Here is a 22,795-nt window from a genome sequence, read left to right as displayed (position 1 = left end):
CTTATTAATAGTGACAGTGTAGGTGTGATATTACAGTGTCTAGCGCACACTTATTATTATAGTGACAGTGTAGGTGTGATATTACAGTGTCTAGCACACACTTATTATTAATAGTGACAGTGTAGGTGTGATATTACAGTGTCTAGCGCACACTTATTATTAATAGTGACAGTGTAGGTGTGATATTACAGTGTCTAGCGCACACTTATTATTAATAGTGACAGTGTAGGTGTGATATTACAGTGTCTAGCACACACTTATTATTAATAGTGACAGTGTAGGTGTGATATTACAGTGTCTAGCGCACACTTATTATTAATAGTGACAGTGTAGGTGTGATATTACAGTGTCTAGCGCACACTTATTATTAATAGTGACAGTGTAGGTGTGATATTACAGTGTCTAGCGCACACTTATTATTAATAGTGACAGTGTAGGTGTGATATTACAGTGTCTAGCGCACACTTATTATTAATAGTGACAGTGTAGGTGTGATATTACAGTGTCTAGCGCACACTTATTATTAATAGTGACAGTGTAGGTGTGATATTACAGTGTCTAGCGCACACTTATTATTAATAGTGACAGTGTAGGTGTGATATTACAGTGTCTAGCGCACACTTATTATTAATAGTGACAGTGTAGGTGTGATATTACAGTGTCTAGCACACAGTTATTATTAATAGTGACAGTGTAGGTGTGATATTACAGTGTCTAGTGCACACTTATTATTAATAGTGACAGTGTAGGTGTGATATTACAGTGTCTAGCGCACACTTATTATTAATAGTGAGATACAGGAGTAGCACCCAAGTATCAGCGAGACAGAGGAGCAAATAGACGCTGAAGAGCACAGAGACAAAAGGCAGCGACACACTAGTGAAAAAGGGTGTGTGTACAAGCGCTAAGGTAATCCCCAAGCTGTATCCAAACAGAGATCCTAACCAACCTCTAAAAAATATGCACAAGTAGTAAGAAGTGAATACAGCGCCAACAAGAGGCCAAGGGATAAATATACTCACAGAGAGATAAAAGAAGATTATTTAATGTTAAAAAAGAAGATTATTTAATGGTTTTAACCATGTTAAAAAGCACCAGTAATAAAAGACTATACAGTATATAAAAAATGTAAAAAGCATGTATAAATAAAATTACAAATACAGGAATATCTTACAGAAGCGGCTCAAAGGGCCAAAGCTGATAATTACAATAAAAACAGAGGTAATAACAGGTGATCAGTGTGAGTGGTACACCAGAATAAGAGTGTATACTAATAAAACAGAATTAGCCTAAGTACAACTATAACAAGTGCATCAAGCAAAAAACTAATAAACAATAATACAAACAATAGTGTTCAAAAATAGTGTTTCAAAAATAGTGTTCCAAAAAATAGAAAAATGCACTGCAGTGCAAAAAAAGGGGGGTAGCAAAATAATTGTATAGATACAATCAAGTAGTGAGTGAGTGCAAATGGATATAAAAATGCTAGCTACTTAATCCAGTGAGGTTAAGATATAATTAAATAAAATACACAGTATGCAATAACATAAAAAATAAAATACACAATATGCAATAACATAAAAAATAAAATACACAATATGCAATAACATAAAAAATAAAATACACAATATGCAATAACAGAAAAAATAAAATACACAATATGCAATAACATAAAAAATAAAATACACAATATGCAATAACAGAAAAAATAATAAAATATAATCCAAAAAAATGTGTTCAAAAACTTGATCAACAAATGTTAGTGAAGAACAAAAATAAGTCAATCAAAACTAAAAAATGGAAAAAATGGGTGATGAAAAGCAAGGTGAAAGTGAGGAAATTGATTCCTTCCAATGTTAGTTACTTTAACAGATCCAAATTCCTGAGTGTGGTAGCTGAAGTAGCTGATTGGATCCTAGCACCTGTCAGCTGCTCCTATGGTATCCTAAAAAGTGTCCCTGTAAAAAAAGGAAATTCACAACATAGTGTATCCAATATGAGAATGAAGTAAAGATTAAAGTAATGCTTACCAAGAGTCTTGAGAAAGGCCCTTTTTTGAGGGCAGAAACGCGTTGACATATTGGTAAGCATTACTTTAATCTTTACTTCATTCTCATATTGGATACACTATGTTGTGAATTTCTTTTTTTACAGGGACACTTTTTAGGATACCATAGGAGCAGCTGACAGGTGCTAGGATCCAATCAGCTACTTCAGCTACCACACTCAGGAATTTGGATCTATTAAAGTAACTAACATTGGAAGGAATCAATTTCCTCACTTTCACCTTGCTTTTCATCACCCATTTTTTCCATTTTTTAGTTTTGATTGACTTATTTTTGTTCTTCACTAACATTTGTTGATCAACTTTTTGAACACTTTTTTGGATTATTTTTTATTTTTTATGTTATTGCATATTGTGCATTTTATTTTTTATGTTATTGCATATTGTGTATTTTATTTTTTATGTTATTGCATATTGTGTATTTTATTTTTTATGTTATTGCATATTGTGTATTTTATTTTTTATGTTATTGCATATTGTGTATTTTATTTTTTATGTTATTGCATATTGTGTATTTTATTTTTTATGTTATTGCATATTGTGTATTTTATTTTTTATGTTATTGCATATTGTGTATTTTATTTAAAGGGACACTAAACCCAGAAAAAAACTTATCTTCAATCAAAATATCGATATATTTTGAATAGTTATGTAATTAGCATTGTTTGTCAAATTATTACCGTTTATTAGCAATCAGATATAGAAAATCAATTTATTTCCAAACCCACTGCTGGCTATTGTTTTCTAAACTCTAATCCTGAACGATAACCCAGGTTATCAAAATGGCGCTTTTTGGACGCTATGCGCATGCGCAATATCCCGGCACATCACTCACAGCAGACAGGAAGACCCTGTATCTAAATCAGACATAGCTGATGAATACGCTACACATAGCAGGTAAGAGCTGAGTGCTGCGCTGCGATGCGAGAATCAACCCTAACAATAACGAACATTAAATCTTTATAGCACAATATGAAAAATGATCAATTAAACACATATTAATTTCATTAGAATAGACACTTTGTGGATATTATGACGATTACTCTGATGGAACCAAATACTATTGTTATGGACACTTTATGTGCAAATATGCTTGCCACAACGGATCGCAACTCGCATGCGCATGGTGACTACATTGTCACATAATGATATGCACGAAATAGGAAATTGGGTTTGGTCGTGCACGGCCCATATTAGAGGGTTGGATATAATGACGTCATCTGCAAAAAAATTTATTTAATTTTATAGCGTTTCTAAAGTTCATTGGACTGTAAAATTAAGTTGTTGAATAAATGTACACCTTATTGATTGGAAATTGATTTTCAGGTTGTGGCCAAAAACGGAAAGTTTTGGAATCCTTTAATTATATCTTAACCTCACTGGATTAAGTAGCTAGCATTTTTATATCCATTTGCACTCACTCACTATTTGATTGTATCTATACAATTATTTTGCTACCCCCCTTTTTTTGCACTGCAGTGCATTTTTCTATTTTTTGGAACACTATTTTTGTAACACTAATTTTGAACACTATTGTTTGTACTATTGTTTATTAGTTTTTTGCTTGATGCACTTGCTACAGTTGTACTTAGGCTAATTCTGTTTTATTAGTATACACTCTTATTCTGGTGTACCACTCACACTGATCACCTGTTATTACCTCTGTTTTTATTGTAATTATCAGCTTTGGCCCTTTGAGCCGCTTCTGTAAGATATTCCTGTATTTGTAATTTTATTTATATGTGCTTTTTACATTTTTTATATATAGTCTTTTATTACTGATGCTTTTTAACATGGTTCATTAAATAATCTTCTTTTATCTCTCTGTGAGTATATTTATCCCTTGGCCTCTTGTTGGCGCTGTATTCACTTCTTACTATTGTGCAGCGACACACTAGCACAGAGACAAAAGGCAGCGACACACTAGCACAGAGACAAAAGGCAGCGACACACTAGCACAGAGACAAAAGGCAGCGACACAGTAGCACAGAGACAAAAGGCAGCGACACACTAGCACAGAGACAAAAGGCAGCGACACACTAGCACAGAGACAAAAGGCAGCGACACACTAGCACAGAGACAAAAGGCAGCGACACACTAGCACAGAGACAAAAGGCAGCGACACACTAGCACAGAGACAAAAGGCAGCGACACACTAGCACAGAGACAAAAGGCAGCGACACACTAGCACAGAGACAAAAGGCAGCGACACACTAGCACAGAGACAAAAGGCAGCGACACACTAGCACAGAGACAAAAGGCAGCGACACACTAGCACAGAGACAAAAGGCAGCGACACAGTAGCACAGAGACAAAAGGCAGCGACACACTAGCACAGAGACAAAAGGCAGCGACACACTAGCACAGAGACAAAAGGCAGCGACACACTAGCACAGAGACAAAAGGCAGCGACACACTAGCACAGAGACAAAAGGCAGCGACACACTAGCACAGAGACAAAAGGCAGCGACACACTAGCACAGAGACAAAAGGCAGCGACACACTAGCACAGAGACAAAAGGCAGCGACACACTAGCACAGAGACAAAAGGCAGTGACACACACAAGCACAGAGACAAAAGGCAGTGACACACACAAGCACAGAGACAAAAGGCAGCGACACACTAGCACAGAGACAAAAGGCAGCGACACACTAGCACAGAGACAAAAGGCAGCGACACACTAGCACAGAGACAAAAGGCAGCGACACACTAGCACAGAGACAAAAGGCAGCGACACAGTAGCACAGAGACAAAAGGCAGCGACACACTAGCACAGAGACAAAAGGCAGCGACACACTAGCACAGAGACAAAAGGCAGCGACACACTAGCACAGAGACAAAAGGCAGCGACACACTAGCACAGAGACAAAAGGCAGCGACACACTAGCACAGAGACAAAAGGCAGCGACACACTAGCACAGAGACAAAAGGCAGCGACACACTAGCACAGAGACAAAAGGCAGCGACACACTAGCACAGAGACAAAAGGCAGTGACACACACAAGCACAGAGACAAAAGGCAGTGACACACACAAGCACAGAGACAAAAGGCAGCGACACACTAGCACAGAGACAAAAGGCAGTGACACACACTAGCACAGAGACAAAAGGCAGTGACACACACTAGCACAGAGACAAAAGGCAGTGACACACACTAGCACAGAGACAAAAGGCAGCGACACACTAGCACAGAGACAAAAGGCAGCGACACACTAGCACAGAGACAAAAGGCAGCGACACACTAGCACAGAGACAAAAGGCAGCGACACACAAGCACAGAGACAAAAGGCAGCGACACACTAGCACAGAGACAAAAGGCAGCGACACACTAGCACAGAGACAAAAGGCAGTGACACACACAAGCACAGAGACAAAAGGCAGTGACACACACAAGCACAGAGACAAAAGGCAGTGACACACACAAGCACAGAGACAAAAGGCAGTGACACACACAAGCACAGAGACAAAAGGCAGTGACACAGTGACTGTCACTTTAGCACTTCCTTTAGGTTGCGCCACAAATGTACCGGGTAGAAGGAGGGAGTCACATTCTGAGGCCTCAGACAGCGGTAGGAGAGGCAAGCACGGCAGGTCCTTTGTCTCGTTACTAACAAGCTCTGCTCCCAGAGGAATGGATGTGTTTTGCACAAATTCAACCAACAGCTGCAACAAATGAAAATGTTCTGTATAAGTAACAGGAAGACAATAAAGTGCTGGGAGCAAAGTAATTATCTTACCTCTGGTTTAGACTCAAGCTCATCGGATAACATTGGGGCAGCATCGGTATCCTATAGGCCCAGAGAGGAAACTCCTGAAATTGGACACAAATCTGTGAATCACATTATTGCAACTGCAACCTGATTTGCTAGACTAACAGCTAAAGCTTCATTAGTTGCACCATGCACCCTACCTAATGCCTGTAACTCCACAGATCCCATAATGTCACCTGCCCCTACCCAAGAGTCCATAATGTCACTTGCCCCTACCTCAGGGTCCCATAATGTCACCACCACCTACCCCAGGGTCCCATAATGTCACCTGTCCCTACCCCAGAGTCCATAATGTCACCTGCCACTACCTCAGGGTCCCATAATGTCACTTGCCCCTATCTCAGGGTCCCATAATGTCACCACCACCTACCCCAGGGTCCCATAATGTCACCTGTCCCTACCCCAGAGTCCATAATGTCACCTGCCACTACCTCAGGGTCCCATAATGTCACAACCACCTACCCCAGGGTCCCATAATGTCACCTGTCCCTATCCCAGAGTTTCATAATGTCCCCTGCCCCTACCCCAGAGTTTCATAATGTCCCCTGCCCCAACCCCAGAGTACTATAATGTCACCTGCCCCTACCCCTGGATCCAATTATGTCTCCTGCCCCAGGGTCCCATAATGTCACCTGCACCTATCCAAGACTAACATAATGTCACCTGTCCCTATCCCAGACTAACATAATGTCACCTGTCCCTATCCCAGACTAACATAATGTCACCTGCCCCTATCCCAGTGTAATATAATGTCACCTGTCCCTATCCCAATGTAATATAATGTCACCTGTCCCTATCCCAGACTAACATAATGTCACCTGCCCCTATCCCAGTGTAATATAATGTCACCTGTCCCTATCCCAGACTAACACAATGTCACCTGCCCCTATCCCAGACTAACATAGTGTCATCTGCCCCTATCCCAGTGTAATATAATGTCACCTGCCCCTATCCCAGACTAACATAGTGTCACCTGCCCCTATCCTAGTGTAATATAATGTCACCTGCCCCTATCCCAGACTAACACAATGTCACCTGCCCCTATCCCAGACTAACACAATGTCACCTGCCCCTATCCCAGACTAACATAGTGTCATCTGCCCCTATCCCAGTGTAATATAATGTCACCTGCCCCTATCCCAGACTAACATAGTGTCACCTGCCCCTATCCCAGACTAACATAGTGTCACCTGCCCCTATCCTAGTGTAATATAATGTCACCTGCCCCTATCCCAGACTAACACAATGTCACCTGCCCCTATCCCAGACTAACATAATGTCACCTGCCCCTATCCCAGACTAACATAATGTCACCTGCCCCTATCCCAGTGTAATATAATGTCACCTGCCCCTATCCCAGACTAACATAATGTCACCTGCCCCTATCCCAGACTAACATAATGTCACCTGCCCCTATCCCAGACTAACATAATGTCACCTGTCCCTATCCCAGACTAACATAATGTCACCTGCCCCTATCCCAGACTAACATAATGTCACCTGCCCCTATCCCAGTGTAATATAATGTCACCTGTCCCTATCCCAGACTAACACAATGTCACCTGCCCCTATCCCAGACTAACATAATGTCACCTGCCCCTATCCCAGACTAACATAATGTCACCTGTCCCTATCCCAGACTAACACAATGTCACCTGTCCCTATCCCAGACTAACACAATGTCACCTGTCCCTATCCCAGACTAACACAATGTCACCTGTCCCTATCCCAGACTAACATAATGTCACCTGCCCCTATCCCAGACTAACACAATGTCACCTGCCCCTATCCCAGTGTAATATAATGTCACCTGTCCCTATCCCAGACTAACACAATGTCACCTGTCCCTATCCCAGACTAACATAATGTCACCTGTCCCTATCCCAGACTAACATAACGTCACCTGTCCCTATCCCAGACTAACATAATGTCACCTGTCCCTATCCCAGACTAACATAATGTCACGTGCCCCTATCCCAGTGTAATATAATGTCACCTGTCCCTATCCCAGACTAACATAATGTCACCTGCCCCTACCCCAGTGTAATATAATGTTACCTGCCCCTATCCCAGACTAACACAATGTCACCTGCCCCTATCCCAGACTAACATAGTGTCACCTGCCCCTATCCCAGACTAACAATGTCACCTGCCCCTATCCCAGTGTAACATAATGTCACCTGTCCCTATCCCAGACTAACATAATGTCACCTGTCCCTATCCCAGACTAACATAATGTCACCTGTCCCTATCCCAGACTAACATAATGTCACCTGCCCCTATCCCAGACTAACATAATGTCACGTGCCCCTATCCCAGTGTAATATAATGTCACCTGTCCCTATCCCAGACTAACATAGTGTCACCTGCCCCTATCCCAGTGTAATATAATGTCACCTGCCCCAATCCCAGACTAACATAATGTCACCTGCCCCTATCCCAGTGTAATATAATGTCACCTGTCCCTATCCCAGACTAACATAGTGTCACCTGCCCCTATCCCAGTGTAATATAATGTCACCTGCCCCTATCCCAGACTAACACAATTTCACCTGTTCCTATCCCAGACTAACATAATGTCACCTGTCCCTATCCCAGATTAACACAATGTCACGTGCCCCTATCCCAGGGTAATATAATGTCACCTGTCCCTATCCCAGACTAACATAGTGTCACCTGCCCCTATCCCAGTGTAATATAATGTCACCTGCCCCTATCCCAGACTAACATAATGTCACCTGTCCCTATCCCAGACTAACATAATGTCACCTGTCCCTATCCCAGACTAACATAATGTCACCTGTCCCTATCCCAGACTAACATAATGTCACCTGCCCCTATCCCAGTGTAATATAATGTCACCTGCCCCTATCCCAGACTAACACAATGTTACCTGCCCCTATCCCAGACTAACATAGTGTCACCTGCCCCTATCCCAGACTAACATAATGTCACCTGCCCCTATCCCAGTGTAAAATAATGTCACCTGTCCCTATCCCAGACTAACATAATGTCACCTGTCCCTATCCCAGACTAACATAATGTCACCTGCCCCTATCCCAGACTAACATAATGTCACCTGTCCCTATCCCAGATTAACACAATGTCACGTGCCCCTATCCCAGTGTAATATAATGTCACCTGTCCCTATCCCAGACTAACATAGTGTCACCTGCCCCTATCCCAGTGTAATATAATGTCACCTGTCCCTATCCCAGTGTAATATAATGTCACCTGTCCCTATCCCAGTGTAATATAATGTCACCTGTCCCTATCCCAGACTAACATAATGTCACCTGCCCCTATCCCAGACTAACATAATGTCACCTGTCCCTATCCCAGACTAACATAATGTCACCTGTCCCTATCCCAGACTAACATAGTGTCACCTGCCCCTATCCCAGTGTAATATAATGTCACCTGTCCCTATCCCAGACTAACATAATGTCACCTGTCCCTATCCCAGATTAACACAATGTCACGTGCCCCTATCCCAGTGTAATATAATGTCACCTGTCCCTATCCCACACTAACATAGTGTCACCTGCCCCTATCCCAGTGTAATATAATGTCACCTGCCCCTATCCCAGACTAACATAATGTCACCTGCCCCTATCCCAGTGTAATATAATGTCACCTGTCCCTATCCCAGACTAACATAGTGTCACCTGCCCCAACCCCAGTGTAATATAATGTCACCTGCCCCTATCCCAGACTAACATAATGTCACCTGTCCCTATCCCAGACTAACATAATGTCACCTGCCCCTATCCCAGTGTAATATAATGTCACCTGCCCCTATCCCAGACTAACACAATGTCACCTGCCCCTATCCCAGACTAACATAGTGTCACCTGCCCCTATCCCAGACTAACATAATGTCACCTGCCCCTACCCCAGTGTAATATAATGTCACCTGTCCCTATCCCAGACTAACATAATGTCACCTGTCCCTATCCCAGACTAACATAATGTCACCTGTCCCTATCCCAGACTAACATAATGTCACCTGTCCCTATCCCAGACTAACATAATGTCACCTGTCCCTATCCCAGATTAACACAATGTCACGTGCCCCTATCCCAGTGTAATATAATGTCACCTGTCCCTATCCCAGACTAACATAGTGTCACCTGCCCCTATCCCAGTGTAATATAATGTCACCTGTCCCTATCCCAGTGTAATATAATGTCCCCTGTCCCTATCCCAGTGTAATATAATGTCACCTGCCCCTATCCCAGACTAACAATGTCACCTGTCCCTATCCCAGACTAACATAATGTCACCTGTCCCTATCCCAGAATAACATAATGTCACCTGTCCCTATCCCAGACTAACATAGTGTCACCTTCCCCTATCCCAGTGTAATATAATGTCACCTGTCCCTATCCCAGACTAACATAATGTCACCTGCCCCTATCCCAGACTAACATAATGTCACCTGCCCCTATCCCAGACTAACATAATGTCACCTGCCCCTATCCCAGACTAACATAATGTCACCTGCCCCTATCCCAGACTAACATAATGTCACCTGCCCCTATCCCAGACTATCATAATGTCACCTGCCCCTATCCCAGTGTAATATAATGTCACCTGTCCCTATCCCAGACTAACATAATGTCACCTGCCCCTATCCCAGTGTAATATAATGTCACCTGTCCCTATCCCAGTGTAATATAATGTCACCTGTCCCTATCCCAGACTAACATAATGTCACCTGCCCCTATCCCAGACTAACATAATGTCACCTGCCCCTATCCCAGACTAACATAATGTCACCTGCCCCTATCCCAGACTAACATAATGTCACCTGTCCCTATCCCAGACAAACATAATGTCACCTGTCGCTATCCCAGACTAACATAATGTCACCTGCCCCTATCCCAGACTAACATAATGTCACCTGCCCCTATCCCAGACTAACATAATGTCACCTGCCCCTATCCCAGTGTAATATAATGTCACCTTCCCCTATCCCAGACTAACATAGTGTCACCTTCCCCTATCCCAGTGTAATATAATGTCACCTGTCCCTATCCCAGACTAACATAATGTCACCTGCCCCTATCCCAGACTAACACAATGTCACCTGCCCCTATCCCAGACTAACACAATGTCACCTGCCCCTATCCCAGACTAACATAATGTCACCTGTCCCTATCCCAGACTAACACAATGTCACCTGTCCCTATCCCAGACTAACACAATGTCACCTGTCCCTATCCCAGACTAACACAATGTCACCTGTCCCTATCCCAGACTAACACAATGTCACCTGCCCCTATCCCAGACTAACATAATGTCACCTGCCCCTATCCCAGTGTAATATAATGTCACCTGTCCCTATCCCAGACTAACATAGTGTCACCTTCCCCTATCCCAGTGTAATATAATGTCACCTGTCCCTATCCCAGACTAACATAATGTCACCTGCCCCTATCCCAGACTAACATAATGTCACCTGCCCCTATCCAAGACTAACATAATGTCACCTGCCCCTATCCCAGACTAACATAATGTCACCTGTCCCTATCCCAGACTAACACAATGTCACCTGTCCCTATCCCAGACTAACACAATGTCACCTGTCCCTATCCCAGACTAACATAATGTCACCTGCCCCTATCCCAGACTAACATAATGTCACCTGCCCCTATCCCAGACTAACATAATGTCACCTGTCCCTATCCCAGACTAACACAATGTCACCTGTCCCTATCCCAGACTAACACAATGTCACCTGTCCCTATCCCAGACTAACACAATGTCACCTGTCCCTATCCCAGACTAACACAATGTCACCTGCCCCTATCCCAGACTAACACAATGTCACCTGTCCCTATCCCAGACTAACACAATGTCACCTGCCCCTATCCCAGACTAACACAATGTCACCTGTCCCTATCCCAGACTAACATAATGTCACCTGCCCCTATCCCAGTGTAATATAATGTCACCTGTCCCTATCCCAGACTAACATAATGTCACCTGCCCCTATCCCAGACTAACATAATGTCACCTGCCCCTATCCCAGACTAACACAATGTCACCTGTCCCTATCCCAGACTAACATAATGTCACCTGCCCCTATCCCAGTGTAATATAATGTCACCTGTCCCTATCCCAGACTAACACAGTGTCACCTGCCCCTATCCCAGTGTAATATAATGTCACCTGTCCCTATCCCAGACTAACATAATGTCACCTGCCCCTATCCCAGACTAACATAATGTCACCTGCCCCTATCCCAGACTAACATAATGTCACCTGTCCCTATCCCAGACTAACACAATGTCACCTGTCCCTATCCCAGACTAACACAATGTCACCTGTCCCTATCCCAGACTAACACAATGTCACCTGTCCCTATCCCAGACTAACACAATGTCACCTGCCCCTATCCCAGACTAACATAATGTCACCTGCCCCTATCCCAGTGTAATATAATGTCACCTGTCCCTATCCCAGACTAACATAGTGTCACCTTCCCCTATCCCAGTGTAATATAATGTCACCTGTCCCTATCCCAGACTAACATAATGTCACCTGCCCCTATCCCAGACTAACATAATGTCACCTGCCCCTATCCCAGACTAACATAATGTCACCTGCCCCTATCCCAGACTAACATAATGTCACCTGCCCCTATCCCAGACTAACACAATGTCACCTGTCCCTATCCCAGACTAACACAATGTCACCTGTCCCTATCCCAGACTAACATAATGTCACCTGAACCTATCCCAGACTAACATAATGTCACCTGTCCCTATCCCAGACTAACATAATGTCACCTGCCCCTATCCCAGACTAACATAATGTCACCTGTCCCTATCCCAGACTAACACAATGTCACCTGTCCCTATCCCAGACTAACACAATGTCACCTGCCCCTATCCCAGACTAACATAATGTCACCTGCCCCTATCCCAGACTAACATAATGTCACCTGCCCCTATCCCAGACTAACATAATGTCACCTGCCCCTATCCCAGACTAACATAGTGTCACCTGCCCCTATCCCAGTGTAATATAATGTCACCTGTCCCTATCCCAGACTAACATAATGTCACCTGTCCCTATCCCAGACTAACATAATGTCACCTGTCCCTATCCCAGACTAACATAATGTCACCTGTCCCTATCCCAGACTAACACAATGTCACCTGCCCCTATCCCAGACTAACACAATGTCACCTGTCCCTATCCCAGACTAACACAATGTCACCTGCCCCTATCCCAGACTAACACAATGTCACCTGTCCCTATCCCAGACTAACATGTCACCTGTCCCTATCCCAGACTAACATAATGTCACCTGTCCCTATCCCAGACTAACATAATGTCACCTGTCCCTATCCCAGACTAACATAATGTCACCTGTCCCTATCCCAGACTAACACAATGTCACCTGTCCCTATCCCAGACTAACACAATGTCACCTGTCCCTATCCCAGACTAACACAATGTCACCTGTCCCTATCCCAGACTAACACAATGTCACCTGCCCCTATCCCAGACTAACACAATGTCACCTGTCCCTATCCCAGACTAACACAATGTCACCTGCCCCTATCCCAGACTAACACAATGTCACCTGTCCCTATCCCAGACTAACACAATGTCACCTGTCCCTATCCCAGACTAACACAATGTCACCTGTCCCTATCCCAGACTAACATAATGTCACCTGTCCCTATCCCAGACTAACATAATGTCACCTGTCCCTATCCCAGACTAACATAATGTCACCTGTCCCTATCCCAGACTAACACAATGTCACCTGCCCCTATCCCAGACTAACATAATGTCACCTGTCCCTATCCCAGACTAACACAATGTCACCTGCCCCTATCCCAGACTAACATAATGTCACCTGCCCCTATCCCAGACTAACATAATGTCACCTGCCCCTATCCCAGACTAACACAATGTCACCTGTCCCTATCCCAGACTAACACAATGTCACGTGCCCCTATCCCAGACTAACACAATGTCACGTGCCCCTATCCCAGACTAACACAATGTCACGTGCCCCTATCCCAGACTAACACAATGTCACCTGCCCCTATCCCAGACTAACATAATGTCACCTGTCCCTATCCCAGACTAACACAATGTCACCTGTCCCTATCCCAGACTAACATAATGTCACCTGCCCCATCCCAGACTAACATAATGTCACCTGTCCCTATCCCAGACTAACATAATGTCACCTGTCCCTATCCCAGACTAACACAATGTCACCTGCCCCTATCCCAGTGTAATATAATGTCACCTGTCCCTATCCCAGACTAACATAATGTCACCTGTCCCTATCCCAGACTAACATAATGTCACCTGCCCCTATCCCAGTGTAATATAATGTCACCTGTCCCTATCCCAGACTAACACAATGTCACCTGCCCCTATCCCAGTGTAATATAATGTCACCTGTCCCTATCCCAGACTAACACAATGTCACCTGTCCCTATCCCAGACTAACATAATGTCACCTGTCCCTATCCCAGACTAACATAATGTCACCTGCCCCATCCCAGACTAACATAATGTCACCTGTCCCTATCCCAGACTAACATAATGTCACCTGCCCCTATCCCAGACTAACACAATGTCACCTGTCCCTATCCCAGACTAACATAATGTCACCTGCCCCTATCCCAGACTAACACAATGTCACCTGCCCCTATCCCAGACTAACATAGTGTCACCTGCCCCTATCCCAGTGTAATATAATGTCACCTGTCCCTATCCCAGACTAACATAATGTCACCTGCCCCTATCCCAGTGTAATATGTCACCTGTCCCTATCCCAGACTAACATAATGTCACCTGCCCCTATCCCAGTGTAATATAATGTCACCTGTCCCTATCCCAGACTAACACAATGTCACCTGTCCCTATCCCAGACTAACATAATGTCACCTGCCCCTATCCCAGACTAACATAATGTCACCTGTCCCTATCCCAGACTAACACAATGTCACCTGTCCCTATCCCAGACTAACATAATGTCACCTGCCCCTATCCCAGACTAACATAATGTCACCTGCCCCTATCCCAGACTAACATAATGTCACCTGTCCCTATCCCAGACTAACATAATGTCACCTGTCCCTATCCCAGACTAACATAATGTCACCTGCCCCTATCCCAGTGTAATATAATGTCACCTGCCCCTATCCCAGACTAACATAATGTCACATGTCCCTATCCCAGACTAACATAATGTCACCTGCCCCTATCCCAGACTAACATAATGTCACCTGCCCCTATCCCAGACTAACATAATGTCACCTGTCCCTATCCCAGACTAACATAATGTCACCTGCCCCTATCCCAGACTAACACAATGTCACCTGTCCCTATCCCAGACTAACATAATGTCACCTGCCCCTATCCCAGACTAACACAATGTCACCTGCCCCTATCCCAGTGTAATATAATGTCACCTGCCCCTATCCCAGACTAACACAATGTCACCTGTCCCTATCCCAGACTAACATAATGTCACCTGCCCCTATCCCAGACTAACATAATGTCACCTGCCCCTAGCCCAGACTAACATAATGTCACCTGTCCCTATCCCAGACTAACATAATGTCACCTGCCCCTATCCCAGACTAACACAATGTCACCTGTCCCTATCCCAGACTAACATAATGTCACCTGCCCCTATCTCAGACTAACACAATGTCACCTGCCCCTATCCCAGTGTAATATAATGTCACCTGCCCCTATCCCAGACTAACACAATGTCACCTGTCCCTATCCCAGACTAACATAATGTCACGTGCCCCTATCCCAGTGTAATATAATGTCACCTGTCCCTATCCCAGACTAACATAATGTCACCTGCCCCTATCCCAGACTAACACAATGTCACCTGTCCCTATCCCAGACTAACACAATGTCACCTGCCCCTATCCCAGTGTAACATAATGTCACCTGCCCCTATCCCAGACTAACATAATGTCACCTGCCCCTATCCCAGACTAACATAATGTCACCTGCCCCTATCCCAGACTAACATAATGTCACCTGCCCCTATCCCAGACTAACATAATATCACCTGCCCCTATCCCAGACTAACACAATGTCACCTGCCCCTATCCCAGACTAACACAATGTCACATGCCCCTATCCCAGACTAACACAAAGTCACCTGTCCCTATCCCAGACTAACATAATGTCACCTGTCCCTATCCCAGACTAACACAATGTCACCTGTCCCTATCCCAGACTAACACAATGTCACCTGCCCCTATCCCAGACTAACATAATGTCACCTGCCCCATCCCAGACTAACATAATGTCACCTGCCCCTATCCCAGACTAACATAATGTCACCTGTCCCTATCCCAGACTAACACAATGTCACCTGTCCCTATCCCAGACTAACATAATGTCACCTGCCCCTATCCCAGACTAACATAATGTCACCTGCCCCTATCCCAGACTAACATAATGTCACCTGTCCCTATCCCAGACTAACATAATGTCACCTGCCCCTATCCCAGACTAACACAATGTCACCTGTCCCTATCCCAGACTAACATAATGTCACCTGCCCCTATCCCAGACTAACACAATGTCACCTGTCCCTATCCCAGACTAACATAGTGTCACCTGCCCCTATCCCAGTGTAATATGTCACCTGTCCCTATCCCAGACTAACATAATGTCACCTGCCCCTATCCCAGTGTAATATGTCACCTGTCCCTATCCCAGACTAACATAATGTCACCTGCCCCTATCCCAGTGTAATATAATGTCACCTGTCCCTATCCCAGACTAACACAATGTCACCTGTCCCTATCCCAGACTAACATAATGTCACCTGCCCCTATCCCAGACTAACATAATGTCACCTGCCCCTATCCCAGACTAACATAATGTCACCTGTCCCTATCTCAGACTAACATAATGTCACCTGCCCCTATCCCAGTGTAATATAATGTCACCTGCCCCTATCCCAGACTAACATAATGTCACCTGTCCCTATCCCAGACTAACATAATGTCACCTGTCCCTATCCCAGACTAACATAATGTCACCTGCCCCTATCCCAGTGTAATATGTCACCTGTCCCTATCCCAGACTAACATAATGTCACCTGCCCCTATCCCAGTGTAATATAATGTCACCTGTCCCTATCCCAGACTAACACAATGTCACCTGTCCCTATCCCAGACTAACATAATGTCACCTGCCCCTATCCCAGACTAACATAATGTCACCTGCCCCTATCCCAGACTAACATAATGTCACCTGTCCCTATCCCAGACTAACATAATGTCACCTGCCCCTATCCCAGTGTAATATAATGTCACCTGCCCCTATCCCAGACTAACATAATGTCACCTGTCCCTATCCCAGACTAACATAATGTCACCTGTCCCTATCCCAGACTAACATAATGTCACCTGCCCCTATCCCAGACTAACATAATGTCACCTGCCCCTATCCCAGACTAACATAATGTCACCTGTCCCTATCCCAGACTAACATAATGTCACCTGCCCCTATCCCAGACTAACACAATGTCACCTGTCCCTATCCCAGACTAACATAATGTCACCTGCCCCTATCCCAGACTAACACAATGTCACCTGCCCCTATCCCAGTGTAATATAATGTCACCTGCCCCTATCCCAGACTAACACAATGTCACCTGCCCCTATCCCAGACTAACATAATGTCACCTGCCCCTATCCCAGACTAACATAATGTCACCTGTCCCTATCCCAGACTAACATAATGTCACCTGCCCCTATCCCAGACTAACACAATGTCACCTGTCCCTATCCCAGACTAACATAATGTCACCTGCCCCTATCCCAGACTAACACAATGTCACCTGCCCCTATCCCAGTGTAATATAATGTCACCTGCCCCTATCCCAGACTAACACAATGTCACCTGCCCCTATCCCAGACTAACATAATGTCACCTGCCCCTATCCCAGACTAACATAATGTCACCTGCCCCTATCCCAGACTAACATAATATCACCTGCCCCTATCCCAGACTAACACAATGTCACCTGCCCCTATCCCAGACTAACACAATGTCACGTGCCCCTATCCCAGACTAACACAATGTCACCTGTCCCTATCCCAGACTAACACAATGTCACCTGTCCCTATCCCAGACTAACACAATGTCACCTGCCCCTATCCCAGACTAACATAATGTCACCTGCCCCATCCCAGACTAACATAATGTCACCTGCCCCTATCCCAGACTAACATAATGTCACCTGTCCCTATCCCAGACTAACACAATGTCACCTGTCCCTATCCCAGACTAACATAATGTCACCTGCCCCTATCCCAGACTAACATAATGTCACCTGCCCCTATCCCAGACTAACATAATGTCACCTGTCCCTATCCCAGACTAACATAATGTCACCTGCCCCTATCCCAGACTAACACAATGTCACCTGTCCCTATCCCAGACTAACACAATGTCACCTGCCCCTATCCCAGACTAACATAATGTCACCTGCCCCATTCCAGACTAACATAATGTCACCTGCCCCTATCCCAGACTAACATAATGTCACCTGTCCCTATCCCAGACTAACACAATGTCACCTGTCCCTATCCCAGACTAACACAATGTCACCTGTCCCTATCCCAGACTAACATAATGTCACCTGCCCCTATCCCAGACTAACACAATGTCACCTGTCCCTATCCCAGACTAACATAGTGTCACCTGCCCCTATCCCAGTGTAATATAATGTCACCTGTCCCTATCCCAGACTAACATAATGTCACCTGCCCCTATCCCATTGTAATATGTCACCTGTCCCTATCCCAGACTAACATAATGTCACCTGCCCCTATCCCAGTGTAATATAATGTCACCTGTCCCTATCCCAGACTAACACAATGTCACCTGTCCCTATCCCAGACTAACATAATGTCACCTGCCCCTATCCCAGACTAACATAATGTCACCTGCCCCTATCCCAGACTAACATAATGTCACCTGTCCCTATCCCAGACTAACATAATGTCACCTGCCCCTATCCCAGACTAACACAATGTCACCTGTCCCTATCCCAGACTAACATAATGTCACCTGCCCCTATCCCAGACTAACACAATGTCACCTGCCCCTATCCCAGTGTAATATAATGTCACCTGCCCCTATCCCAGACTAACACAATGTCACCTGTCCCTATCCCAGACTAACATAATGTCACGTGCCCCTATCCCAGTGTAATATAATGTCACCTGTCCCTATCCCAGACTAACATAATGTCACCTGCCCCTATCCCAGACTAACACAATGTCACCTGTCCCTATCCCAGACTAACACAATGTCACCTGCCCCTATCCCAGACTAACACAATGTCACCTGTCCCTATCCCAGACTAACACAATGTCACCTGCCCCTATCCCAGACTAACACAATGTCACCTGTCCCTATCCCAGACTAACACAATGTCACCTGCCCCTATCCCAGTGTAACATAATGTCACCTGCCCCTATCCCAGACTAACATAATGTCACCTGCCCCTATCCCAGACTAACATAATGTCACCTGCCCCTATCCCAGTGTAATATAATGTCACCTGTCCCTATCCCAGACTAACATAATGTCACCTGTCCCTATCCCAGACTAACATAATGTCACCTGCCCCTATCCCAGACTAACATAATGTCACCTGTCCCTATCCCAGATTAACACAATGTCACGTGCCCCTATCCCAGTGTAATATAATGTCACCTGTCCCTATCCCAGACTAACATAATGTCACCTGCCCCTATCCCAGACTAACATAATGTCACCTGTCCCTATCCCAGACTAACACAATGTCACCTGCCCCTATCCCAGACTAACATAATGTCACCTGTCCCTATCCCAGACTAACACAATGTCACCTGTCCCTATCCCAGATTAACACAATGTCACGTGCCCCTATCCCAGTGTAATATAATGTCACCTGCCCCTATCCCAGACTAACATAATGTCACCTGCCCCTATCCCAGTGTAATATAATGTCACCTGCCCCTATCCCAGACTAACATAATGTCACCTGTCCCTATCCCAGACTAACACAATGTCACCTGTCCCTATCCCAGACTAACATAATGTCACCTGCCCCTATCCCAGACTAACATAATGTCACCTGTCCCTATCCCAGACTAACACAATGTCACCTGCCCCTATCCCAGACTAACACAATGTCACCTGTCCCTATCCCAGACTAACATAATGTCACCTGCCCCTATCCCAGACTAACACAATGTCACCTGCCCCTATCCCAGACTAACACAATGTCACCTGCCCCTATCCCAGACTAACACAATGTCACCTGCCCCTATCCCAGACTAACACAATGTCACGTGCCCCTATCCCAGTGTAATATAATGTCACCTGTCCCTATCCCAGACTAACACAATGTCACCTGCCCCTATCCCAGACTAACATAATGTCACCTGCCCCTATCCCAGACTAACATAATGTCACCTGCCCCTATCCCAGACTAACATAATGTCACCTGCCCCTATCCCAGACTAACATAATGTCACCTGCCCCTATCCCATTGTAATATGTCACCTGTCCCTATCCCAGACTAACATAATGTCACCTGCCCCTATCCCAGTGTAATATAATGTCACCTGTCCCTATCCCAGACTAACACAATGTCACCTGTCCCTATCCCAGACTAACATAATGTCACCTGCCCCTATCCCAGACTAACATAATGTCACCTGCCCCTATCCCAGACTAACATAATGTCACCTGTCCCTATCCCAGACTAACATAATGTCACCTGCCCCTATCCCAGACTAACACAATGTCACCTGTCCCTATCCCAGACTAACATAATGTCACCTGCCCCTATCCCAGACTAACACAATGTCACCTGCCCCTATCCCAGTGTAATATAATGTCACCTGCCCCTATCCCAGACTAACACAATGTCACCTGTCCCTATCCCAGACTAACATAATGTCACGTGCCCCTATCCCAGTGTAATATAATGTCACCTGTCCCTATCCCAGACTAACATAATGTCACCTGCCCCTATCCCAGACTAACACAATGTCACCTGTCCCTATCCCAGACTAACACAATGTCACCTGCCCCTATCCCAGACTAACACAATGTCACCTGTCCCTATCCCAGACTAACACAATGTCACCTGCCCCTATCCCAGACTAACACAATGTCACCTGTCCCTATCCCAGACTAACACAATGTCACCTGCCCCTATCCCAGTGTAACATAATGTCACCTGCCCCTATCCCAGACTAACATAATGTCACCTGCCCCTATCCCAGACTAACATAATGTCACCTGCCCCTATCCCAGTGTAATATAATGTCACCTGTCCCTATCCCAGACTAACATAATGTCACCTGTCCCTATCCCAGACTAACATAATGTCACCTGCCCCTATCCCAGACTAACATAATGTCACCTGTCCCTATGCCAGATTAACACAATGTCACGTGCCCCTATCCCAGTGTAATATAATGTCACCTGTCCCTATCCCAGACTAACATAATGTCACCTGCCCCTATCCCAGACTAACATAATGTCACCTGTCCCTATCCCAGACTAACACAATGTCACCTGCCCCTATCCCAGACTAACATAATGTCACCTGTCCCTATCCCAGACTAACACAATGTCACCTGTCCCTATCCCAGATTAACACAATGTCACGTGCCCCTATCCCAGTGTAATATAATGTCACCTGCCCCTATCCCAGACTAACATAATGTCACCTGCCCCTATCCCAGTGTAATATAATGTCACCTGCCCCTATCCCAGACTAACATAATGTCACCTGTCCCTATCCCAGACTAACACAATGTCACCTGTCCCTATCCCAGACTAACATAATGTCACCTGCCCCTATCCCAGACTAACATAATGTCACCTGTCCCTATCCCAGACTAACACAATGTCACCTGCCCCTATCCCAGACTAACACAATGTCACCTGTCCCTATCCCAGACTAACATAATGTCACCTGCCCCTATCCCAGACTAACACAATGTCACCTGCCCCTATCCCAGACTAACACAATGTCACCTGCCCCTATCCCAGACTAACACAATGTCACCTGCCCCTATCCCAGACTAACACAATGTCACGTGCCCCTATCCCAGTGTAATATAATGTCACCTGTCCCTATCCCAGACTAACACAATGTCACCTGCCCCTATCCCAGACTAACATAATGTCACCTGCCCCTATCCCAGACTAACATAATGTCACCTGCCCCTATCCCAGACTAACACAATGTCACCTGTCCCTATGCCAGATTAACACAATGTCACGTGCCCCTATCCCAGTGTAATATAATGTCACCTGTCCCTATCCCAGACTAACATAATGTCACCTGCCCCTATCCCAGACTAACATAATGTCACCTGTCCCTATCCCAGACTAACACAATGTCACCTGCCCCTATCCCAGACTAACATAATGTCACCTGTCCCTATCCCAGACTAACACAATGTCACCTGTCCCTATCCCAGATTAACACAATGTCACGTGCCCCTATCCCAGTGTAATATAATGTCACCTGCCCCTATCCCAGACTAACATAATGTCACCTGCCCCTATCCCAGTGTAATATAATGTCACCTGCCCCTATCCCAGACTAACATAATGTCACCTGTCCCTATCCCAGACTAACACAATGTCACCTGTCCCTATCCCAGACTAACATAATGTCACCTGCCCCTATCCCAGACTAACATAATGTCACCTGTCCCTATCCCAGACTAACACAATGTCACCTGCCCCTATCCCAGACTAACACAATGTCACCTGTCCCTATCCCAGACTAACATAATGTCACCTGCCCCTATCCCAGACTAACACAATGTCACCTGCCCCTATCCCAGACTAACATAATGTCACCTGCCCCTATCCCAGACTAACATAATGTCACCTGCCCCTATCCCAGACTAA

General features: G+C 45.2%; 1 protein-coding gene across 1 annotated transcript in view; it reads right to left on the bottom strand.

The window, feature by feature from the left end:
- Positions 1-22,795, bottom strand: part of ZNF410 (zinc finger protein 410) — a gene marked incomplete in the record, with an annotated part of 101,198 nt that overhangs the window by 77,400 nt on the left and 1,003 nt on the right. The window contains 2 exon segments of the mRNA XM_053697057.1: positions 5,594-5,729; positions 5,804-5,877. Of these exon segments, the coding sequence (XP_053553032.1) occupies positions 5,594-5,729; positions 5,804-5,836 (169 nt within the window).

Source organism: Bombina bombina, chromosome 1 (genome assembly GCF_027579735.1).
Source record: "Bombina bombina isolate aBomBom1 chromosome 1, aBomBom1.pri, whole genome shotgun sequence".
Taxonomy (NCBI): domain Eukaryota; kingdom Metazoa; phylum Chordata; class Amphibia; order Anura; family Bombinatoridae; genus Bombina; species Bombina bombina.
Note: the sequence above shows the minus strand (reverse complement) of the source record. Positions and strands in the feature narration are given on the sequence as shown.